General features: G+C 51.3%; 2 protein-coding genes and 1 long non-coding RNA gene across 5 annotated transcripts; 1 reads left to right on the forward strand and 2 right to left on the reverse strand.

The window, feature by feature from the left end:
- Positions 1-319: 319 nt before the first annotated feature.
- On the reverse strand, positions 320-2,472 carry LOC148120799 (uncharacterized). Its single transcript, XR_015738752.1, has 2 exons — positions 1,979-2,472; positions 320-903 (listed from the first exon to the last, which is right to left on the reverse strand). It is a non-coding gene; the product is annotated as an uncharacterized LOC148120799 (long non-coding RNA).
- A 621-nt stretch (positions 2,473-3,093) lies between these two features.
- Positions 3,094-5,965, reverse strand: Lrrc3c (leucine rich repeat containing 3C). Its single transcript, XM_048450615.3, has 3 exons — positions 5,297-5,965; positions 5,003-5,052; positions 3,094-4,652 (listed from the first exon to the last, which is right to left on the reverse strand). Exon 3 carries the CDS (start codon positions 4,596-4,598, stop codon positions 3,834-3,836), a length of 765 nt encoding a protein of 254 aa, XP_048306572.2. The 5' UTR covers positions 4,599-4,652; positions 5,003-5,052; positions 5,297-5,965; the 3' UTR covers positions 3,094-3,833.
- Positions 5,966-16,697: 10,732 nt separating this feature from the next.
- On the forward strand, positions 16,698-22,469 carry Ormdl3 (ORMDL sphingolipid biosynthesis regulator 3). 3 transcript variants are annotated; one of them, XM_048450785.3, is made up of 4 exons: positions 16,698-16,851; positions 19,738-19,936; positions 20,616-20,767; positions 21,027-22,469. In XM_048450785.3, the coding sequence occupies exons 2-4, from the start codon at positions 19,763-19,765 to the stop codon at positions 21,160-21,162; spliced, it is 462 nt and encodes a 153-aa protein (XP_048306742.1). In that variant the 5' UTR covers positions 16,698-16,851; positions 19,738-19,762; the 3' UTR covers positions 21,163-22,469. The 3 variants fall into 3 exon arrangements, with proteins under 3 accessions (XP_048306742.1, XP_048306743.1, XP_048306741.1); XM_048450786.3 differs by having other exon boundaries at positions 16,846-16,985; XM_048450784.3 differs by lacking the exon at positions 16,698-16,851 and adding an exon at positions 17,079-17,232.
- The last annotated feature ends 1,610 nt before the right edge of the window (positions 22,470-24,079 follow it).

Below are 24,079 nucleotides of genomic sequence, written 5' to 3' on the forward strand. Positions count from 1 at the left end.
TATATAACCCAGACTGGCTTCAAATTCTTGGCAGTTTTCCCACTTCAGAATTCTTCCAGTGCTAGGATTATAAATGTATGCCACCATGCCCGGGTTCCGTTTTTATTCTATCTATAATCTATCTATCTATCTATCTATCTATCTATCTATCTATCTATCTATCTATCTATCTATCTATCTATTTTTCGAGACAGGGTTTCAATGTATAGCTTTGGAGCCTGTCCTGGAACTTGCTCTGTAGATCAGGATGACCTTAAACTCACAGAGATCTGACTACCTCTGCCTCCCGAGTGCTGGGATTAAAGGTGTGCACCACCACTTCCAGGCTTAGATTTCGTTTATTTTTATTTCACGTGCATGAGTGTGTACTATGCGCATGCAGTGCTCATGAAGGCCAGAAGAGGGCGTCAGATCCCCTGAGACTGAAGTTAGAGACAGTTGAGAGCCGCTATGTGGGTGATGGGAATTAAACCCTGGGTATTCGGCTGAGCCACCTCTCCAGCCTAATTATTTTTATTTTTATTATGTTTTGAACAGGTAGCTCTGCACTTTCATTTTGCACTAATACCTACAAATCATACAGTAGGTTCTCTTTGGTGCTACTGTGCCTATTCTGGCAGGCCCAGTACATAGAGGATTACTCTCCCATCATTTCTGACCCTGACCATGCAGAGGCCAGCAGGTGGAGGATGTTCCTAGACAGCTGGGGCATAGAGCTTACTTGAAGTCTCCATAGCTGTTTAAGGACTGTCTCCATGCCTCCCTCCCAAAACCAGTAGGCTCCATAAAATCCCAGGCCATCACCAAGCAGATGAGATACTTCTGCAGTACGAGGAACAGGAAGCTTCCGGAGGGAGGGTAGTGGGCATTCCTTCTGGCGAAAGCTTCAGATTCTCCTAGAGGCTAAAGATAAATCTCCCAGTTAAGGCCTCAGTTAAGCCCTTTCCCCGCCCCAGCAGCCGGTAGCCCTACCCTCGGATGACCAGCCCCGCCCCCAGGACCCTGGAGTCGCCATCCTAGCTCGGCCGCAGCACGCCACGGTCCCCAAAGCTGCTACGCTTCCGATTTTAGCTGCCCGGGCAACACATCCAAGCCTCCAGCCTGCTTCAGCACCACCTCCCACCTTCCTTCGGTCCCATCCCGGCCCCAGCCCACCCCTTCGGCCCCGCCTCCCGCCTCCTTAGGTCACGGCCCAGTCCTCTCCACCCCCCCCATCACTAATTACTCCGCCCTGCACCACGCAATCCCACCCACTCCTCTTAGGCTCCGTCCACCCGCCCCGCCTACGGCCTCCTGCCGTCACGTTGTCCCCAGCCTGTGCAAGCTCCGCCTTCGGACCGGCTTAGGACTCTTTTCCCTTTGTGAGAAGTGCGCCAGCGGGATCAAGCCCTTCAGTTTCGCAGTTTAACCTCCACCTCATCTTCTAGCACCCGAAACCTCGTGTGCTCACGCTCAGACACCATTGAGCTTCGGTCCCGGGCAGTAGCGACTAGATTTTATAGGGCTTCACCTTTAGGGTCCTCAACCCCCAGGAACAGAAGCCTGGGCTTCCTTCCTTAGACACACCTGGGAAGGGAATCATGGGCAGCGCAGAGTCTGGCATGGAGTGTCCCTATGGTCTTGTCCCTCCTACATGTCTAGCGTCTCCACACTATTGTCCATTCTGTGCTCCAACTGTTCTGCTTGGCTTTTTTTTTTTAAAGCCTCCTATGAGGTGAGGCCGGGACCCTCCTTTCCTACTTTCCTCTTAGATGCACCCCTGGCCCTGCCCTCCTCTCTCCCACCGGTTCATCCCATTCCTTGGACAGAGAGGGTGTATGTTCCAGTAGGACAGGAGATTGGGTTCCAGTCTTGTTCTCACTCCCTGTGGACCTCCCTTCAGGCTCAGCTTAAGCGGTCCAGGCTTGCCTTCCACCCAGCCCCTTTTGTAGATAATGAGGCTTTGAAGATCCCGTCTCTAGTCTGGGGAATGACTTACCTTAATCAGGTTCCGATTCTTGCCTTGGTCTGAGTTTCCTGGGGCTCCCCGAGGAAGAGTGAAGCTGGTGGTGGAGGGCTCCCAGATCTCTTCTCCCTTCCTACCCATCTTGGCTGTCAGCCACCTCCGGGAAGTTGCCTGTTCATGCCTGCCTGGTGCCTGCCCCCAGGTAGCTGGAATCTTGCCTTAGAGAGAGACCGGGCAACGGGGCTCTAGTACATCCGGGTAGAAGAGGTTAGTTTTGACATACCACTCTCCTTGAAAAAGTTTTCCTTTCTATTCTTTGCTGGGACATACATTGCAACACCATTGAGGCTACCCAGCTGCTCGACAGGGCCGGTGGCATCTTAGAACCCCCTCTGTCCTCCCTGACTCCTGGAGAGTGGCAGGTAGGGCTGAAGCCAAGCTACCTTCTCTCTTACTTTCCTCGAGCTTCCGGTTCCGTCCTTATTAGTTCATAGACTCTGGCTCCTACTCTTGGACTCCAGTGTCCATTGGAGGCCAAAGTAGGAAGAGAGAGACGGGTGAGGTGGTGGGCGGGGCTCCACATGCACCTCAGTGCCAGACCACACAGGTTCAGTAAAATGAACTGAGAAAGAGATCAAGGATGCTCATAAAAGGTTTTTAAATTTTTTATTGAGTTTCTCGATGATGCTCTGGGGTCTCTGCCCCCAAATTATTGTCATTCATCCTCAGTTCAGTCTGTAAAGGGGACCATCTTTCTCCAAGGGAAATGGCTCAGGAAAACTGCCAGTATATAAAGGAGAGGACAGAGGGACAGGGAAATTCTGGGAAAGGAAGTAGGGGACCATGGCACAGGGAATCCTTGTGAGGACAAGAGAGAGGTAAGGCCGGGTGGTGGTGGCATACGCCTTTAATCCCAGCACTCAGGAAGCAGAGGCAGGTGGATCTCTGTGAGTTCCAGGCCAGCCTGGTCTACAGAGTGAGTTCCAGGACAGGGAGAGTTACACTCTCTTGAAAAACAAAAACAAAACAAACAAGAAAAGGTGGAGGAGAGAATACAGGGAGAGCCCAGAGACCCTTCTCAATATGGCTACAAGCTTGCTTTTTGTTCCTATTCCCAGATTGCTCCCACCATCCCCTCCCCCTTCCCACGCCCTCTCTTCTACTCCCACGGTTTTCACCATAGGCTCCAAGTCTTTTCATATTATCCTTTCTTTTGTACACCTTCTGTGCTTCCCCAACTCCTTGTTTTGGGTGGATGTGTGTGGGTGCGTGTTTACGTGGTATGTGTACATGTTCATGTGGGTACAACTGAGGCTGGAGGTTGATGCCATTGAATGCCTTCCTCAACTGCTCTCCCCGTGATTTCGGACCAGTGTCCCGTGGTCCCCTAAGCCTGGAGCTTCCTGTTGGCTACGCAGACCGGCCAATGAGCTCCAGTGATCTGTTTGTCTCTCTCCCGCTCCCAGCACTGGGGTTACAGGCACCCACCCTGTGCCCAGAGAGCTGAGTACCAGAGAGCTGAGCTAGGTCTTCATGCAGGACAGATGCTTCACTGACTGAACCATCTCCCCAGCCCCCATCAAAGCCCTCTTTGGAGTCATTACCCACATCTGTACGGCCAGGCCTCTGTGGTCACCGTCGCTTGCCAGGCTCATGCTCCTCCCCTATGCTCCTAAGCTATTGTCTTCTCCCTCTGAGTTGCTGCCGACTGAGATGGTTGTTTATTCTGCCGCCCCCCACTCCTGTCCTCACAGCCCCCACACAAGAGTGCACCAGAGAAGGTATTGAGGAGGTCAGGAAAGGATAAAGGGCAGACGGGGCAAGGGATGTGGTAGCAGTAGAAGAAAGGCTAGTGCATAGGACCAAGAGCGCAGAGCACTCCTGGTCATCAGACCACTGTGCTAAGGGTAGAGGAGTCCTCTGAGCGCACGGGCTGCGCAGGAGCCCGCTTGAGGGGGCGCCGGGTCTCGTCCCGGTTCTGCCACACGTAGTGGATCAGATAAGCCGCTACCAGTGTCAGCCAGCCCCCCATGGTAACTAGCAGAGCCACATCAGTGCTCCTTCGTGTCCCACCTCGTCCTGTGCCACACAGTTCTTCCTCCCTAGTCAGCAGAAGGAACTCCTGTCCCACGAGATCTGGTCGGGCTCCTGGACCGCACACGATGCCTGTCCCAGAGCCTGGAGCTAACCTCACCTGCCTGAGCACTTCCTGTAGGGCACAGTCGCAGCGCCACGGGTTGGCAGACAGGTTCACTTGGATCTGCAGCCCCATGAAGGCTGCCACAGGCACGGATGCTAGCTGGTTGGCAGAGAGGTCAAGGTGGCGCAGAGTGCCCTCCAGGCCCTGGAAAGCAGCCCCTGAGAGGTGGACAAGGACATTATGAGACAGGTCTAATTCTTCCAGGACAGGCAAGTGCTGGAAGGCACCAGCTGGCACTGATGCCAGTTGGTTGGCATCCAGGTAAAGCTTTCGGGTGTTGTTGGGGATGCCATTGGGCACCACACTCAGGCCAGCCTGACTGCAGCGGAATGTCTGTTCGCCAGCTTCTTCCGCTATGTAGCAACCCTGGGGCATTGCCCCAGGGCTGGGCACAGAACCCCCTGTGCTTATCACCAGCAGGAAGGGCAGGAGGCCAGGAGCTAGTAGGAGCATGTTCACAGATAAACATAATCCTTGAGTGGAGGAGAGTCTGGGCAATAGACGATCCTAGGAAGAAAGAACAGAGTTAGAATACTAAGTCCCACTGAAGCTCTCTCCTGCTGGGGTCCCTGGGTAGTGTCTCTTTGGGCCAGAACCTCTCCTTTGGGGGCTTTCTCAGCCCTAGGTCTGTCTGTCTGTCTGTCTGTCTGTCTGTCTGTCTGTCTGTCTTCGACAAGATTCTAAGGGGAAAGAATCCCCTAGACTTGAAGCTTTTAGGTTCTATTGATTCTAGGTTAATCTATGAGGTCCCTTTGTCCCTTTGCCCTGTTGAAATGGTCCTGGCAGGTTCCAAACTATTGCTTCTGTCTTTATATTCCTCTCACTTCTTGAAATAAATATTTCTGTCCTCCACATACCTGTGCGTCTGCCAGGGAGGCCAGGCAAACACCAGGGGGTCTGGTTGGCACTAAACATAAAGAACAAGAGGGACGGATTAGTGATGGGACTCCGGAGTGTTCAGCCAGACTGTTCAAGTAGGTAGCAGGTACTCGTGGTCCCACCTTCTACTCTCATCAGCCCCCTTTTCTGGAAGCATCCACCCTCTGCTTTCCCCAGCTCTGTGTTCATGGCCCTGCTCATCTTCCCTCCTCTCCCTTCTCCTTCCTGCCTCTCACCCTGTCTGGTGGCAGAGTCCTCTCCTGTGCTGTTACCTTTCTCCCCGGAAGTAGTCCCCCTGCCAGTGGGCTCTGGAGACCCGCTTCCTCCTTCAGAAGTCCTGTTTGTTTGCTGCGGCTAGAAGCTGCTGCGACCTGGGGCCCAAGTGTATAGAGTTTCCTGGCATGTGACTCTGGGCCCCAGGTGTCAGATACCTGAGCCATGGCCTGGTCAGGCAATGCCAAGAGAGAGCAGATCCCAGACCCTGATGAACTATGTCTGGAAGAACAGGCCTGGATTCCACTCCTTGCCCCAGGCTTTCTTTCCTCCCACAGCCAGTGCTTGCTATCTTCTATCTGCTGCTGAAAACTGCCTTCCGGAGTCTCCTCTTCTTGTCCAGAGCCTGACTGGCCAAAAGGATGGCTGCTTGGTTGAACCCTGCAATTCCACTTCAGCAACTTGCAACTCAAGCCTCCCCCTCTGTAGGCCTCATGGGGCCTTTTGTAAGCAAACATCCCTCCGTCTTTTTCCTGGGACCAACTCTATTGACTACCAGGGGGCGCTGTGGTTCAGTTTCAGTTTGCTGCTGTATGATCATGCCAGGCTTTTGAAGGCTCTTGAAGGCTCCTGAAGCCTGATGTAGTACCAGGCTTAGGAGTTTTCGAGCCAACTTTTCTGTGCCGTGATGTTCTTGGGCTCCCAGGATGGCATTCTGAGTCCTTCTTCATGCCTGAGACCCAAAGATGGCTAGGATGGCTTTTCATTCTTCAAGGCCTCATCCGAAGAACTGTTAGCAGGTCCCACTCCACACCATCTCCTCTCCTGCTGTCCTCTGGGGAGTGGGAAGGAAGGATTGGCGGCAGCAGAGTGTTTGGTGTTTGTCTCTGAGTCCTTGTGTCCGAACAAAGGAGGATCACGGAGGGGCCCCCCGAGGTGGAGTGAACAGAAGGGAGCTCCTGGCGGTGAAATGCAGATGCTGTTTTTCAGTTTGGCTTCATGGTTGCAACACTGAGACCGGTTTTCCTGCTCCACCTTACCTCCCGTACTTTGCAGAGGCAGGGGTGACCCCAAGTCATGGATATGGATGTCTGTGTAGACCAGCGGTTTCCAAACTGTGGGTCACCACCCCTTTGGGGTTTCAAATGACCCTTTCACGGGGGTCATCTTAGACCACTGGAAAACACAGACATTTACATTACGATCCATAACAGCAGCAAAATTACAGTTAGGAAGTAGCAACAAAAATAATTTTAGGGCTGGGGTCACCACAACCTGAGGAACTGTCTTAAAGGGTTGCAGCGTTAGGAAGGTTGAGAACCACTGATGTAGAGGAACCATCCAATACCTTAGTTCATGGGCTTCTCCTGTGTAGCTTTCTTGACCCTCATGGCCAGCCAAACACATTGCTGCCACCTCACAGCCTGGTTCCCTGTGGTGTCATCTTACTCACACCACCTCCTGTTTGGTGCAGGTGCTACAGTGACGCACAGGAGCGCCAAAAATGGGACCATCCAGCTAAACCCTCTCAGGCTGCAGGAGCTCAAAAGAAGGGACCATCCAGCTGAACCCTCTTAGACTACAGGCAGGTAAAATACGTTTGCCCAAAACATGATTAGTCTTGTATTATGCCAGTGACCAGACAAAGACCACAACCCAATTGCATCCTTCTCCAATTTCTCCAGCCACTTCCTGTTTCCCTTGGTATCTCTCTCACCCCCATGCCACACTTGAGTACTCGATGCTCCTTAGACCATCGGTGATCTTGTGCGGAACTAACTCTTTGGTTTGCTCCCACTAGAGGGGAAGAAACGAGAAATGTGGGGCGTCACAGAGTAGGGGAGACATGAGAAGTACTCTAAGGAGGACAAAGTCAGACTGCAGATCTTCCTGAAAAGGAAAACTTACTGGGTTATTATTATTATTATTATTATTATTATTATTATTATTATTTAAGACAAGGTTTCTCTATGTAGCCTTGGCTGTTCTGGGACTTGCCTTGTAGACCAGACTGGCCTTGAACTCACAGAAATCCACCTGCCTCTGCCTCCAGAGTTCTGGGATTAAAGACGTGCACCACCATGCTCAGCCAATTATTATTATTATTGAGACACTGTCTCACTATGTAGCTCAGGCTGACCATAAACTCACTATGTAGCCCGGGCTGGTCTTGAACTCACGCTTCTACCCCCTTAGCCTCCCAAACTTTGCTAGATTTTGTGTGAGTTTGTATTTGATCAGGACCAGACACATAGCTGTAGAGTATGGTTCAAAATGAAATGTGAAGCCTTTGTTTAAAAACTTAATAATTTCATGGTAGTAACAGAGTTTAAGACGCAGCCCAAGGTTTCTCTAAACATTGATGTGGGCTTTCCTAGAACTATGAACGTTACGTGTCATAAGACTGTTCTTGTGACTTTGGAACAAGCAGTTTCAGAAGTGTGGTGGAGTTAGGACCAGATGGTAGGATACCTAACCTGTCATCACCTCTGGGGATGTACTCACCTCTGACTCATTCTTGTGATGTCAGCAGGGGCATTTCTTAGCTTCACATCTGTCTGAAGAATCAGATTTTATATATATATATATATATATATATATATATATATATATACACACACACACACACACACACACATATATATATATATATTTACATTTTTTTCTGTGTGGGTTGCTTTCACATTAAGGCTAGACACTCTGCCACGGAATGCATGGGAGTGCATTTGTGAATTTCCCATCCTGCTCTTCTCTCGCCCCAGCAGGGAGGTTAGTCAAGGCCCAAGGGTTGAGCCTGGCTGTTTCTGGAGTTATCTTCTTGGACTAGGGCATCTGCCACGCCAGAGGGAGACTGGGCTGTCTCACACAGTAGTTAGGAGAGCAGCTGGCAGTCTGCCCACAGGAGAGGCCACCTGGAGCGGTGGCTGTGCTTTATAAAGAGAGGCCAAGTACAGGGCTCAAGAGACGAGCGATCTGACGTAGTGACGGTGTTCACTACTGCATGTAGACTAATAGAGGTTAGAGGAGAAAAAGTTTAGCAGAAGTAGGCAAATCTCTGCGAGTTCGAGGCCAGCCTGGTCTACAAAGCTAGCTCTAGGATAGCCAAGAACTATTTCTATTGCTACACAGTGAAACCCTGTCTGAAAAAAAATTCATTCCAGAGGTTAATCTGGAGCAAGTACGTTAAAACCTTCATGCATTGACTCTAGGCACTAGTATGTTTTCCGCTTTGCCCAGGAATTTCTGATGTGAGCCTGCATTGAGACTTGTCAGTTTAGGAGACACAGACATGTTGACACATGTCTTCTCCATACATTAATCTAATGTCTGCTTTGACCGACATGTGTATAAGGAACTTGAAGCACAGACAGAATATGTAGCAGGACCAGGTGGCTTCCATCTTGGTAACTAGACTCCACCCCCTTCTGTAATGGCCACACGGATTTGGGAGAGTATGTGGATACTCAGTCTCTGATGATGGAGTGTGATTGGTCCTTCAGACACCTCAAATTCTGTGGCTCACCTTTCCCACCTCCTTGGCAGCTAGAAATGGTCCAGATTCCAGCCAGTGACTTCTCAGGGGTTGGCTAAAGTATTTTCCGGGACAGTCTTTAATTTGTTTATAAGAGAGAATGAGGCCAGGCCTTTCATGTCACTATGCTTTGAACAGGGAGGGGCAGTCTGGCCATCTTGTCATCATGGGGCAGTAGAGCAGAGGAACAACCTCAGTGGGATGCTGGCCTGGGCATCACTGGGTCAGTCATCATCAGCCTTGCAGGGGGCACACAGGCCTTTGTGCTCACAGACCAGCACCAGGGAACCTGGGATGTTAAGCAAAATGGGTTGTTCCTCCAAGGGAAGGGATACAGAACCTGTTATCCATCCAGAAGGTCATAGGGGACATGCTTTCTAGTCTGGTGACCTTTGTACTCGATGTGACTAGACACTTTTCCGGTACTGGACCCTCCCTTAGATCCTTATCATAAATTTGTTTTTCTTAGTCAAGCTATAGAACCCATCTTTATGGACTCTACAAAGAGTTTCAATGTAGACACGTCGGATCTGTATTTAGCTTACTTTGTTCCTCAAGGAGATAATTTATGTGTGCTTTGTTGTGCATACGGGATCGAGTTAATTATGACCAGAATAGTTTCCACCAAATTGTGCAGTGCATAAAAATGCCTGAAATAAACCATTTGGAGTCAGACTCCCAAAGTTTGAAACAACACTGGCTTCTGAGTCGTGTTAAGCTGAACTGTCTTCTGGCCTCTTTTGGCTGTCTCTCTGCTGCCTGTGAAGGTCACAGAGACAGCCCCCCTCCCCTCGCACCTCTCTTCACCATGTGGGATGATAAGCCCCTCCTATAATGTAGCTACACAATAGGATACTGGCAGCTTTGATAACAACTGGTGTGGAAAAAGGAAAATATGAGATATATAGTGGAGGGTTTTTTTTTTTGCCATGAAGAAGAGTAAAATTATGCCATTTGCATGAAAATGGATTGATGGGGAACCTCCTTTAGCCAGTGATCTTTAAGAGGCTGGATTGGGTTAGGGTGTGACTTTTGGGTACCCAGAGAAAAACCACCGGCCTGCCCAGGGCGCTCTCTCTGGTTCCGCATTACACACCTGAGGTTGGACTTCTCGTTCCTGTTCTGTGAGTTTGCCCTTTATAAAAAAGAATTATAATTGAAATCTTTTGGAGTTATCTTGGGATTATTTGACTCACGTCCTCACCCCCCCCTTTTCAGTAACAATGGATGTAACTAGAGATCATTATGTTGAACATATAAGACTCAGAAAAAGAAACTCAAATTCTTTCTCTCATGCAAAATCCATACACACACACACACACACACACAGAGAGAGAGAGAGAGAGAGAGAGAGAGAGAGAGAGAGAGAAACCTTTTGGTATTTATTGTTACATCTCAAAAGGTTGCTTGCTATAAAACCTTCTCTCTTGCTGGGCGTTGGTGGCATGTCCTTTTAATCCCAGCACTTGGGAGGCGGAGGCAGGTGGATCTCTGTGAGTTCAAGGTCAGCCTGGTCTACAAAGTGAGTTCCTGGTCAGCCAGGACTATTACACAGAGAAACCCTGTCTTGAAAAATAAAACAAACAAAAAAACCAGAAGACCTCTCTCTCTCCCAATGAGTGAGATAATGAGGGGACTCCAGAGAGATTTAGCTGGGATTATAATCCTTGAACTATATCTGGTAAAGCGGCAGCAGGAGTGGACCAGGGCAGCACAGGATCTACTAATGTCCTTTCCCTGTAAATGGAGGTTCAGGTGAGGTTCATGGGAAACTGCAGGTCTCGGCTGGGAAGGGAGAATGGTCTTCAGTGTTTGGTAACCGTGCTGGGACTTCCTCCGGCACTGTCGTGTAGACGTCTGGGCTGAGGGGATCCTGGGGTCTCCTGCTGCACTGTTGTGTAGACGTCTGGGCCGAGGGGATCCTGGGGTCTCCTGCTGCACTGTCGTGTAGACGTCTGGGCCGAGGGGATCCTGGGGTCTCCTGCTGCACTGTCGTGTAGACGTCTGGCCAAGGGGATCCTTTTCCTTTCTGTATCCCTAAGACTTTCCTTGCCCTTGTCTTTGTTGTCCTCCTTTTTTCTTCAAGACAGGGCTTTGCTGTGTTGTGTAGCCCTGGCTGTCCTGGATCTCACTCTGTAGACCAGGGTGGCCTTGAACTAACAGAGATCTGCCTGCCTCTTCCCCTTGAGTGTTAGAATTAAAGGCACGCACCACCATCAGCCCTGGAATTTTTCCTCATCTTTCTGTCCTGCCTCAGTGTGGCTCTCCTAGGGGTAGGCTTCACTCTCCTGTCCCCAGGAACCCAGAGGATGGAGTAGCTGCATCACCTGGGCAACGGGGACGGCCTCACAGCGCGCGGATAACAGCTGAGTGAGGCTTTAGTGTGACTAGGGGTCTGTTAGATGGAGGAGGCAGAGGAGAGGGATCAGAGATTGAGGTAAAATCAAGAGAGCGCAGATGTGCTCTGGGAATGAAAGCCCTATCGGGTGGGCGGGCAGGCGGGCAACTGAGTTCTACAGTTTGTGTGCAGAAACATACTTCGTTTGTTTGTTCTGCTCCGTGCGGGAAATGTAAACACATGCGGCAAACTCGGAGCAAGCAGCCTAAGCTGGGACGCTGGGTCACAAGTCTGCATGTGTCAAGTCCTTTGCCCTGGAAGTATACCGAATGCCCAGCAACTCTTGTTGAGATCTCTCCTACAAGAGGGGCTGCCCTCAGGCAGGGGGAGGAGTGGTCTGGGAGTGGAGGCCACCCAGATTTTCTAGCTAGGTGAGGCCTGCTAGGAGCAGGAACTCAGTTGGGAGGCCCCTGGTTATTGCCTGTCCTCTGGCTCTGTAAGCTATCTGGTGTTCTCAATAGATTCGTTCTTGAGAACTAATGTCGGTGGGCCACAACCAGGAATATGCAAACAGGTATCTTTCGGCCCTTGGTTCCCAGAGGGAGGGGTTCTGGATCCCAGGTACTGACTAGGGGCCCGGAAGTCTGGCCAGGCTAGTCTTTGGCCTTTGCAGCCCACGATAGCCAACTGTCCAGGTTCCATTCTTCCTGGTCCTGGGAAGTCCAAACAAAAGCAAAAACACAACTGCACATCGTTCTTTCCTTCCTTGAAGGAAATAGAGGGTGAGGTGGGGAGGGGCAGGGGAAGGGGTGGCATTTGTGGCCCAGTGGCCCAGTTGACAGGACAGGACATAGGGGTCTCCAAGTCCCAGTGGCCCTCTTCCCAGCATCTGCTGTGGCTTTCTTCCAAAGAATGTGCTCTGTCTACCATCCTATGTATAGGTGGCCAGCTTGGTCAACTATGTGTGTCTGTCACAAGTAGGCCCTCCCCTGCCCCAGATGGAATCACTCCAAGGCTGGGAAATGTGTGCCCCACAGCTTACTGAGCAGCCTGCACAGGACAGGGAGAACTTGTGATATTTAAAAAAAACACATTTCATAAAATATTTAAAAGTACTATCACATTACATAGGCCTTGAAACTGGAGAATGAGATCACCCTGAGTCCATCCATCCTAATACAAGGGCTCTTTCCTTTCGTTGACTTTCCATAGCCTAGGAAAGGCCTCAGCATCATTACGACCTGGGATAGACTAATAGCAGACCTGCACTGGGCACTTAGCTGTGTGCCAGGGACGGTCCCAAGTACTGTACTTTTATAGACTCTGTTGATCTCAGTGAACGAGGTGGAGTGAGCATTGCCATCTCTCTTTAGAAATGAGATAACAGAAGCAGAGAGGTTCGGAGACTTAAGGTCCCAGAGCTGGTAGCTGAAGGAGCAGAGAGCTGAGCGGGATGCCAGATTACCACCCTCGTTTTGCTTAGCATATGCAAATTCATACTAAATCCTTTTATTATGGGCAGTTTCAAACACCCAAATAGAAACAATAGCATGAGGAACCTCCATGTCCCTGTCACTCAGTTTTCATAATTAGCAGCTTATGGCTGCTTATTTTCCCACATCTCCAGTCCATGTCACTTTGTAATAAATCCAGGTATTGTGTCATTCCATTCACAAGTACTGTAGAACAAATCTGTCTCTGGTCTTTTGTAGCACCTGCACTATGCGATGGCATGCTGGACTAAGTTGGAGACTTAAAAACACTTGCACACACAGACAGAGACGCGGGAACACGGGTCATCCTTGATACAAGAATGCCAAACATGCCCCCTTTATTATGCTCGGGGGCAGCTTATCTAGGGCTCTGGCCACGCCCCAGCTCTCCGGATCTTTCGGCTGCGGACTCATCAGAACCCACTCCCCTGCCATCAGGCTGCTCAGAGCAGAGGAAAACAAGTGTTTACAGGAAATTCAGGGTCTGGTGGTCTGCAATCCCCAACTGTTTTTTATTTTCTTTCTTTTTTTTTTTTTTTTAAAAAAAAACCTTTATTTAACTTTATTTCATGCACATTGGTATAATGTCAGATTCTCTTGAACTGGATTTACAGACAGCTGCGAGCTGCCATGTGGGCGCTGGGAATTGAACCCCGGGTCCTCTGGAGGAGCAGTCAGTGCTCTTAACCACTGAGCCATCTCACCAGCCCCCTCAACTGTTTTTTTTGTTTGTTTGTTTTTTGTTTTTGAGACAGGGTCTCTCTAGATAGTCTCTCTACTTAGCCCTGGCTGTCCTTGAACTCACCATATAGACCAGGCTGGTCTCAAACTCACAGAGATCTGCCTGCCTCTGCCTCCTGAGTGTTGGGATTAAAGGAATGTGACCTCACACTTGACTTTCCCTTTACATTTGTGTATGTGTGTGTATCATATGACACATATATGTCATGTGATGTACACATACACACTACATATCTCTGAATAATAAGGTAGAGTCTTAAGATGTATGTTGTTATTGTGTGCATGTGTAAATGCCACGGTGTACTCTCAGAGGTCAGAGACAACCTTTGGGAGTTGGTTCTCCCCTTCCACCATGGGTTCCAGGGATTGAGCCCGGGTAGCACTTGTTTGGCAGGGGCTTTCTACCTCCTGAGATATCTTGCTGGACCTAGATTTTTTTTTGACCTAGCTCTTGTTTCAAATAGAGGGTTTTTTTTTTGTTTGTTTGTTTGTTTTGTTTTTTGTTTTTTGTTTTTTTTTTTTCCTGAGACAGGGTTTCTTTGTAGCTTTAGAGCCTGTCCTGGAACTAGCTCTTGTAGACCAGGCTGGCCTCAAACCCACAGAGATCCTCCTGCCTCTGCCTCCCGAGTGCTGGGATTAAAGGCATACGCCATCACCGCCCGGCTTTTTTTTTTTTTTTTAAATTTTTGAGTCAGGGGTTCTCTGCAGCTTTTGGTGCCTGTCCTGGAACTAACTCTATGTAGCCCAGGCTGTCCTAGGACTCACTTTTTCTCCAGGCTGACTTCCAACCTGTGAACTTCCTGTCCCTGCTTCCCAGAATGCTGGGATGGCAGGTGCAGCGCACAGCGCCCGTCTGCACACTATGCGCTACCATACAGTTTGCGAGCTTCGGGCAAGGGGCTGGAGGTTGAAACATACAAAGACACAGACCTCTAAGCATTGGTATGAAGCCCTTTATTCAATAGCACCATGGAGGCTTATATACCCAACACAGTCAGGTGAGCCAAAAGATGATCCTTTGATCCTCAAGGCCAAGGCAACACGTGCTCGTGAAGCAGAGCTGGTAAACAACTTTGACACAGATTTTGTAACTCAAATCAGAAAGAAAGTAAAGATCTCTAGCAGGGAAGAGCAGCTGGAGGCCAGGACTCCAAATGGTCCCAACAGACAGCACTCACCACCAGGTCCATGTTTCCCTTGATCTAGATTTTGTTGATGATATACTCGAGAAATGCTTCGTCTCTATTCTTATCTTTTCGTATAACCTGGCAGCTGTTTTCCCATGCTGCCACGTAGTTTCTACAATCATAAACGGTTTCATATTTTCCTATCCAGTGTGGATAGATGTTCACTTTGTTCTTGGGCTCTTAGATTGCTCTCAGGGTTGGACTCCTATAGACATTTCTGGGATATACGGGCTCACACACGGAGTCTTGTCATGTACATGGGTTCGCTTTCTTAGAATGGGATATGGAAAGTACAATCATGCCTTCTAGGCATGGACAATTTCTTCCCTTGGCACATAGCACCAATTGTTTGTCCATGGGTATTGCATAGTCCCTGGCACCACGGGAACGCTGTCACTCTTCCCGAATAGGGCTCAGGCCATCACAGCTAAAGGACATTTGCTGAAGACTTGGTAATTCCGAAGGCAGTGAGTTAGAGATGATGACAGGGACGCCAGCTAACTCAAGTGGAATGTGACCCACAACTTACCACAAGGCAGAAAGAGCTGGACCTTGGTCCATCTCCATTGTCAAAAGCATCGAGTTGATAACAGGAACTATTAATAGGCTGTGACATGGCCAGTGACCTTGCCCATAGATTCAGCATTAGTCAGAGGGCCTTGCTGAGATGTAGACCCTGACCTTCAGAGTGATGAGAGAAAGTTGGCAAGGATCCAGAGCTCAACCAGCTTGATGGACAATGGGAGAACCCCAGAGAGAAATCAAAGCAATCAAGCAGGTTCACTTTGGAAAAAATGAACTGTTGTTTTGGCTCTGCTGCTGAGCAGGTCTCTGTGAGGCATTTTCAGCATCTAGGATGATTGTTTAGATGTCAGGATCTAAAGGGCCTCTGGCTCTGGAAATACTTGAGAAGCTGCCTAACTCTGGGTAGGTCATATGCACCCTCACTATTTACTCCCCGGGTTCCCACTCCAGCCTTGAGACGACTATTTTCTGGCAGCTCCCTAGGGATGGGTGGGTTGAAGGAAAATGCTTCCCCAGTTGTCTGGGCAGGCCTTCTCCTTCCTGTCCCTGCACATTCAGTTCATGTGCATTTACAGCCGGCCAGGTTGGTATCTGTTAACATCTGATCCTGTCATTCCAGCCTTGCCAGGACTTATGGGCACGGGACTTAGAAGATGGGCGGGGAAGTGGAAACAACCAACAGGAGGGCCCTCTTGTTGATGTGGACATTGGGCGTGGCCCAGAAGAGCTTAAGATCTATTTAGTTCAGTTCCTACAATGTAATAGGTGCTTTATATTACATTCTTTTGAAACATCAAAACAACCTTGGAGGTAGGTTTTCACAGTTGTGGAATTGAGATTAAGAGAGTAATTTGCCTAGGGTTACACTGCCAATAAAGGCGTACCTACATTCTATGTAGCTAGCAGTAAAATCTGTGCTCTTCTCTTCAGAGCTTCCAGACATGAAAATTGCAGGTCAGAGGCTCACTACGTAAAGCACCCATGCTAATCTGAGACAGAAACTTAAAGCTCCTTACTGTTCGTAAGGACTCTTCCTATGGCACGCATCCTATCTGATATCTGATACGGAGAGATCCAGGATGAGGCCAGACCCATGCCAGCAAGGATTAAATGTAGCAACCAGGTAGACCAATGATGCCCACAACCTCTCGTCTCTACCCTACAGACATGCAACCCAACCAAGGCTCTGAAAATGTGATCCCAAGTGGGGGCGGGTGGGTGGGTTCCTTCAGGGCAAAGGGCCGCCCTTCTTGGCTTCTAGAATAAGTCTGGGGCCTAGGCAGCGACGTTTAGCGGAAAAAACTCTGCACTTAAGGTTAGACTATCTCAGCAGGACCTTACTGAAAGTTGTTTAACTCTTGAGTTTCTTGGTCTAAAAAAACAAGAGCTTGGGCAAACCGCTTGTGCGTTTCTAGAAGGGTGCAGATGCAAAAGCTGGGATTGTTACGCACCAAAGAGACTCCACCTGATCTCACTATTGCGTCAGGATGAGGCACGTTCTGCCGTGCGGCAGCTCAGAAGCTTGGGGTGAGCTCGGAGACGTAGCCCAGGGAAAAGCCTATAACTCCCAGAAGGCTCCGGGCGGGCGGGTGAAGAGGAAGCGTAGAAACTACACTTCCCAAGAGGCGCAACGTGTTTAGGCGCGTGGCAGTGACGTCACGGGGCCCGGCTCTGGGAGCTGATTCGGCCAGAGCTGCCAGCGGGTGGCTACCGCTGCTGGTTTGTTACAGCAGCTGGAGCGGCCGCGGCCCGGGTTTTCGGGCTCCTCTCCCGGGCCCTCGACCTCCGGCCCCGCGCGGTGAGTCCTTACGGGCGGCCTCGGAGTGGTGAAGCCCGAAGGCTCCAGCGGTAGGAGAGGCGAGAGGGAAGGTTGCTGCTGAGGAGGCGTCCGCGCAGGAGGAGACCTGAGCTGGGTGGCTGGGGGTGGAGAGAGTGAGTGCATCAGCCGAAGGAGTTGGGAAAGGGAGGCCGGGGGTGGGGCGTCCGGGAGGAGCGCTTCAGCTGGGGGTGGGAGGCGGGGAACGGCTGGACTACAGGGATAAAGGTTTGGCTGCCTCCGGGGCTGAGTGAATGCGTGGAGTTGGGGGTTGGGCCCCGAACCCTGCCAGGCTCCTACTGCTTAGGTACCAGGCTGCGGAGCAGAGACGGAGGCCCTATGGAAGGAGTTTCCTCGCTCCTGGTCAGTGGGACTTCGCTTTCTTTCCACTCCCAAGGAGTCTGGGCCAACAAGGACCGCCGTGGTCCTGCAGTTTGAGGGTGGGCCTAGGGAAAGAGACATATTGTCTGCTGCATGAACTCCCGGTTGGGATCCCTTGGGAACAAGTTTGCTGCGCAAAGGGCCAGCCTTCAGCTGGGGGGGGGGGGGGGATGGGAAGTGCTTACCGGATGGCCACGCTGGGGGATAATCTGGTTTTGGCATGAGTGTCTGACAGACTGTCTGGGCCCAGACGGGAAAGGGGGAAAGAGATGTAGCAAAAAAATGATTAGCAAAACGGAGTTGCTTTCGGGCTCTCGTTTGAGGCAGGTTATGAAACCACATCAGGGCCTGGTCCTGGTAGCCACCTGCCAGCTGTGGTAGCTGAAGTTTTCAGCCTGGCTGCTCCAGATCTTTCTGCCTCTGCCAGGCTCGTATTTCTTCACTTAGGGGAGAAAGGTCAGTTGTGTGCTAATGGAAGTGACATGTACACAGAGCCACATGAAAGTCTCAGAAGTGCTTTCTGGCTCCCAGTCTTTTTCTTGGGGGGGGGGCATAGTGGGGGAGGGTGCAAGGGGTCTCCTGGTTTAAAGGGCATGGGCATTCAGGCTTGAGGAAGACGATTCCCATGGGGTCAGCTAGGCTTTGCTAAATGTCCTATTGAGTCAGAAAGGGGTGGAAGGTCTTTAAATCCTGGGATTCAGCCAGACTTTTGGCATTCATGAGCAAAGTGTGAGTTCTGTCTGTGGCTGTGCCACTGGAGGGCTGGCTTATGGGAAGGGACAGCCGTTTCTGGGGAGAAACTCTCTTCCTCACCTTAATGATCTTAGAGACTTCACATCTCAGTCCCTGCCCCTCACGTGGAGGCTGTTACACAGCTGTCCCACGGGCTGTGTTAGGGAAACTGAAGCCCTAAGGTCTGGGAAGGTAAACAACTGGTTTTCTAGTTGTTTGGGTTTCTGTTGGGACCAATTATCCGCCCTAATGGGCCAGGGGTTTGGTCCCAGGAGTATGACCTCCATCAGGATGCACCCTAGACCAACTCACGGGTCTGTTTGTTGGGGAGCTGTTGTGCGTTCTATTTCCCGAGGTAGCTGAGAAAAGGAAACTTGCTTCCATTATACTTAAGTAAGGAACTTATCTGGGTGAATTCTGGCTCCTGTGGAGGAGGCTTGGCTGGAGTCCTAGCTGGGTGAGATAGCATCTGAGTCTGGGGGTGAGGTGATAGCAGCGGGGTGAGGGAGCTGGTCTGGCACTTCCAGACTGTCGCTATCTGCTATCCTTTTCTGTACATCCTGAAAAGGTGGCGTTGTTAAGCACATTAATGACCTTGGGTTCTTTACCAGGCAGGGCCCTAAGCTAGGTAAGTAACCAAGCACACCAATGCCTTCGGTATCCACCTTCTGCTGCTCTGTCGGCAGAAATCTGGGGACAACCAAGCTCCCGGGATAAGGGGCAGACCATTCTTCTCCCCTCTGGCCACTGTGGGTTGCTGCTACCATTGTTTTCTGGGCACTGAGGGCAACCCTTTTGATTCCTCAATCTGTAGAGCTTTTACCAGTGGAGCTGGGCAAGCAAAGGCTGTTGTTAACTCACACCCACAAACAGATCCAGGGAAGGGAGGTGAGGTCAGGTGGGGCCAAGACGGGAGGAGGTAAGAGGGAGGCCGCAGGTACTTTGGTGTCCTTGGGATGGGTAGGCTGATAATGGGTCCCACATCCCACTTGTGAGAACTGTGGGTATTGGCTGTGTGCTCTGTCCTGTGTTCCTCTCTCTCCGGTGGGGTAAAGGGCTCTGGTCATTTGGCAGCCTAATGGTAGCACCCCACGAGAGTTAGCCAAATGGAGAAAACGTCCCAATGGGTGGGTCACTGTGTGTCGTCATGTTAGGCAAAGGCTGTCCCTGGCTTGCTGTTTCTCTTCCCTCTTCTCCTGCCCCTGTCAGTCCTCTTGGGCCTGGGCTTGAGGAAATCCAGGATTGGAAAAACGGGTGGCAGAAACAGTAGCCCTAAAGTACTTCATCCATTGCTGCCTGTGCCCACAGGCCTTGCCTGCTTTTGCTCCTTTGGGGAGGGGCTTAGTGTAGGTGATGTCTTCTATCAGTTCTCCAGTGAGAGCCAGCAGAGGTTTTTCTGGAGAGTTCTGAGAGAGCAGCCTCTCATCCCACCCCAGTGGGAAGAGAGCCTCGGGATTCTAGGGGTGAGTTGGGGAACGGACATTGATTTCTATAGCCTGGGTCTTGGTGACTTGTCCTCCAAGACTTTGTCAGCACGTAGTCCCAGTGGATGATACGTGTGACAGCCGGAGTTAATCCCATCCCCGCGATGTAATGACTAGCGTTACATTCATGTGGACTTTCTCCAGCCTCTGAGCTGGAGAATTGAAACAGTGGACGGTGGTGTGGTGTTCTCAGGGAACCTCTGTGGGGCTCTGGGTGTGAGGGGGCAGGGAAAGTGGTGTGACCTGTCTCACCTGTGTTGCTTGTTTGCAGAGCAACAGTCGAGAGGGGTGGCAGGATGAATGTGGGCACGGCACACAGTGAGGTGAACCCCAACACGCGGGTGATGAACAGCCGCGGCATCTGGCTGTCGTACGTGCTGGCCATCGGGCTCCTCCACGTCGTGCTGCTGAGCATCCCCTTTGTGAGCGTCCCTGTCGTCTGGACCCTCACCAACCTCATCCACAACTTGGTGAGAGCCTGCTTGCTGCGTTCCTCCCATCATGTGGGCCATTCTGTGCCTGAGCTGAGAGTCACTGGACAGACTCCGCAGGTCCTGTCAGCATCTGTCACCAGAGCCCAGGACCAGCTCGTATCTCTGCCTTGCTCCCCCTTGTGGGCTGTAGCATGCCTACAAGAATGAAATCTACACATCGCCTGTGTCTTCAGGAAGGGCTGGGCTGACTGGTGTGTGGAGGACGGCCTCCTGAGAGCTGAGTCCTTGTTGAGGTTCCCCAGGTCCTAGGAATCTAGTGCAGAAGTGTTCCTTTCCCACGATAGGATTCCAAACCATGTTCTTCTGACTCTCTGTGCTCCCGAAAACCTGCTGCCTTGTACCACACTTCAGCAAGCAGGGGTCTCATCCTCGCTCCTTGGCTTGCTCCTTTTGGCTGGCACGTAGAGACCCAGTTGGACTGGAGGGCAGCACGTATGCCCATTCCATGGCTAACTTCTCCCATTACGCAGTTCCCGTGTTCTCCCACCATGTGGGCTACTGGGTGCCCTGTCATGTATTGAGTCTGCCTGCCTTTGCCACTGCAGCAGAGGAGGTGACAGTCTACCTGGAGCTGCTTCCGTGTGTGACCGGTGGGGAAGTCAGGCTGGGAGTCGACTTGCCTTTTGTATTTTCTGATGAAGGCCCCTCCTTTCAGGGCATGTACATCTTCCTGCACACGGTGAAAGGGACACCCTTCGAGACTCCAGACCAGGGCAAAGCCAGGTTGCTGACCCACTGGGAGCAGATGGACTATGGAGTCCAGTTCACAGCCTCTAGGAAGTTCTTGACCATCACACCGATTGTACTGTGAGTGCTTTGGCAAAACTGGGCTCAGCTGGGCTCAGACTCCCCTCAACTCTGGTCTTTGGTGTAGGGATGAGCAGAGGGAAGGAAGTGACGTATCCTGGGTCACCGTGGGCCTTGGGTCTCCCTGGCTCTGACTTCCCTCCTAGGCCTGGGGTAAGCTGGGGCTAGGTCAGGAGGGCTTTGTTAGCTGGTTATTCTTGTCGCTCTACTTCTTATCCGGGACCCTTATGTTCATCTCCCTCCCCCGCCTCCCCCCCAGGTACTTCCTCACCAGCTTCTACACCAAGTATGACCAAGTCCATTTCATACTCAACACTGTCTCCTTGATGAGTGTGCTCATCCCCAAGCTGCCCCAGCTCCATGGAGTCCGGATTTTTGGAATCAATAAGTACTGAGGTTGCAGCCCCTTCCCCAGCCGGGTTGGCAGGGGAAGGGTAGGAGACCTTTGCTGTGATACTGAAGACAGGAGTCTCTGGACACTGCCAGAGATGGGGGTGCGCCCTGGGCCTGGCTCCCCCTCGCTTCCCCAGTAGCCGGCTTGGAGTAGCTTGTAGTGGGGTTAGGGTGGGGCCCTTGGGCTCTAACCCGTTCTGAAGTTTTTGATCTTTTCCTTTTGCCTTTTGAATAGAGATGCCATGGGGGTGGTCATGAAAGGGGCTGGGCTTTCCGACTGACCGTGGACCTGAGAAACTGGTACAGGAAGCCAGGAAAAACCCCTGTTGGTTCGTTTGCCGTCAGGCAGCCATAGCACTTTAACCTCTGTGAAGGGGCGGAGAGACGGTACGGCTGGCTTCTGCTTTGTCTCACTTTTGTGCTGCGCTGCCTCTGCCCTCCAGGTAGAGCAGTCAGACTTCATTGACGTCCTTGTAAGATGGGGTTTGGGGACACCTGGTGTAGAAGTGGGGGCCAGGATGCTGCTGTCCTGGTCCTGGGGAGAGGGGAGCTCTGAGCAGGGGTAGGGTGGGGTCTTAGAATGGTCAAGAGAACAGCAGCTGATATGGATCAGTGTAAAAAAGAGGGTCTGGGAGGAGAAGCCAGACTCAGCCTCCTTTGGGTGTGGGCTGAAAGGAGGCTGGCTTGGAGGGTTGTTCATTTACTCACAGAATGATGGTGACGGGGAACGGTTTGGAGCCCCTGGCTTGGTATGAGGGTGTGCACAGGCTGGAAAAGAGAGGCCTGTGAGTCCTCAGAAGCACAGGTCCAATTTGAGGCTTTCCTTAGCAGTGTATGAGGAAGCTTCAGGACGCAGCTCTTCTTCAGCCCTTCAGCTTGTATTCCCATTTAGATTGTGCCGGGGCAGTGCCTCTTGTGTGGCATGCATGTGAGGGGCTGGTAGGCCGGCTCCACAATGCTGTAGGGTCCTTGCCCAAACAGGGCACTAGTAGGGACAGCTGCAGGCACTGTCTCCTCAGCCCAAAGAGAGGTGGGTCGCAGAGGCTGACACTAAGCTGAGAGGGGCTGTCTTCTCCCCTCGCTGGTTCGATTGGGGCATGTTCCTTTGGAAAGATGTGGGTGCTTGAGCCCTCTGCCAGGGGCTGGAGGGAAGTCACGCACCCTGTTTTCTTCCCCTCACCCTCATTCTCAACCCCGTGTATCATAGGGAACTTTCACCTTCTGGTCTTTCTAAGCGGAGTGTGAATAGGATTTTTATGCCCTTTGTACAGTATTCTGGAAGAGAAAATAAAGTGTTCTGGTAGCCTCGCGTCTGGACTCTGCTTCCTGTTGGCCCTGGGGATCGGCTGGCAGTGGTGGGGACTCTGGGATGGCCTGGGGAGAAAGCCAGAGTGGGTGTGAGGAAGCTGGAGAAGGCCCTGGAAAGTTAGAGCAGAGTCCCACTGTCTGTGCCTTGCCCTGCTGCTCCTGATTGGATCTGAGCCTCTGACTTCACAGGCCTGGCTGGGGGAATTGGGTTGGGACATAGTGGCCAACCAAGTTTAGTCCAGACATGGCTTACAAATGGAGCAGGGTGGGGGTTACTACTGGTGCTCTGGTATTGTCTGTCCTCACTTCTCACCGAAGTCCTTCCCCGTTGGCTCCTGTTGCGGAGGGCTGCCTTTGCTCCTGGCCTTGGTGCCCCCTCCTGCTCTGATGAGTAGGAGGGAAGAGGGGCTCCCATGACTTTCTGCCAGCACAGCCGGGAGGTGGTGGAATCCTTAGATCTCCTGTGTCTGCGCAGTATTATTTGCTGCTCCCTGGCTAGGTACAAAGTTCTAGGCAGGCAGAGGAGCTCCGTTCCCGGTAGTCTGGTTCTGTGGCCCTGGCCCAACATCATGGTGTTCTTAGAGTGAGGGAGAGTGTGATCGGTATACTTCACTGTCCCCTCTTCAGATAAGGACTACGATGTTGGGGGACGTGCTGCCACTGGGCTCGGTCTTGGGAGGGGGCTGATCTACTTGCTTCCTTGGCCTATAAGCCAGTCAGGGTGAAGTGCCAGGGTACCTGGACAATGATCTTTGTTGAGATGCCAGCTCTGCTACCTAGAGCTGTGTGGTCTTGCCTAGCTGCTTCTCTGAGTTCAGTCCTGTTGAGGAGGCGAGTGCCTCCCCGGGCTGTTGTGGCGTGAGCACGGTGCCTGGGGTGTAAGCAGCAGTCGGGTAGTAAGTACAGTTATTACCACCGCCACTGCCTTCAGTGTCTTCTGAACGGAGGGATGGGAAGCATGGGAGGCCAGAAGATAGACTAGGTTCACTCACACTATCCTCTGAGGGAGGCCAGAAGACTCCAGAGAGGAGAAGCTGGGTGAAGATGGGTGGCATCCAGATAAGGAAGGTCTGAGGAGAGGGCACATAGAAATGTGTCTTATTGGGGGAGGCTGGGTATGTACTGAACCAGCCTGATCCCTGTAGTTGTTGCTACAGTTAATTTTCAGTCTTCGTTGCTGCCTGCCATACCACGGCATTTGTTAGCCGGCTCTGAGGTCATTTTTGTATTCCTGGTACAGCCATGGCTATTACCTCTCTTTACTTGGGACCCACTCCTGTGGGGCTCAGGGCAGCCTGGCCACATATATGGGGCCCAGGTCGCATAGCTGCCATGACAGGCTTGATAGAGACCAGCCAAGAGAGTAGGTCTGCGTTTCCATTTACTGGCAGGTTGCACCCAATTCCAGGATAAACCATAAGCTGATACCACCCAGGAATGAACCAGCATCTAAGGGAAGTACCTGAATATCTCACCCATTAGATAAGATTAAATAAGATCATCAGATGTCCTCAAACCCAGCACATACCTATTCCCTTCCACCAAAACACCCCTAGACGAATGTTCGCCAGTCAGGGTCTTGAATCTTGAAAACCCTCTCACCCCCAGCCT

Source organism: Myodes glareolus, chromosome 9 (genome assembly GCF_982192425.1).
Source record: "Myodes glareolus chromosome 9, mMyoGla1.1, whole genome shotgun sequence".
NCBI classification, from domain to species: domain Eukaryota; kingdom Metazoa; phylum Chordata; class Mammalia; order Rodentia; family Cricetidae; genus Myodes; species Myodes glareolus.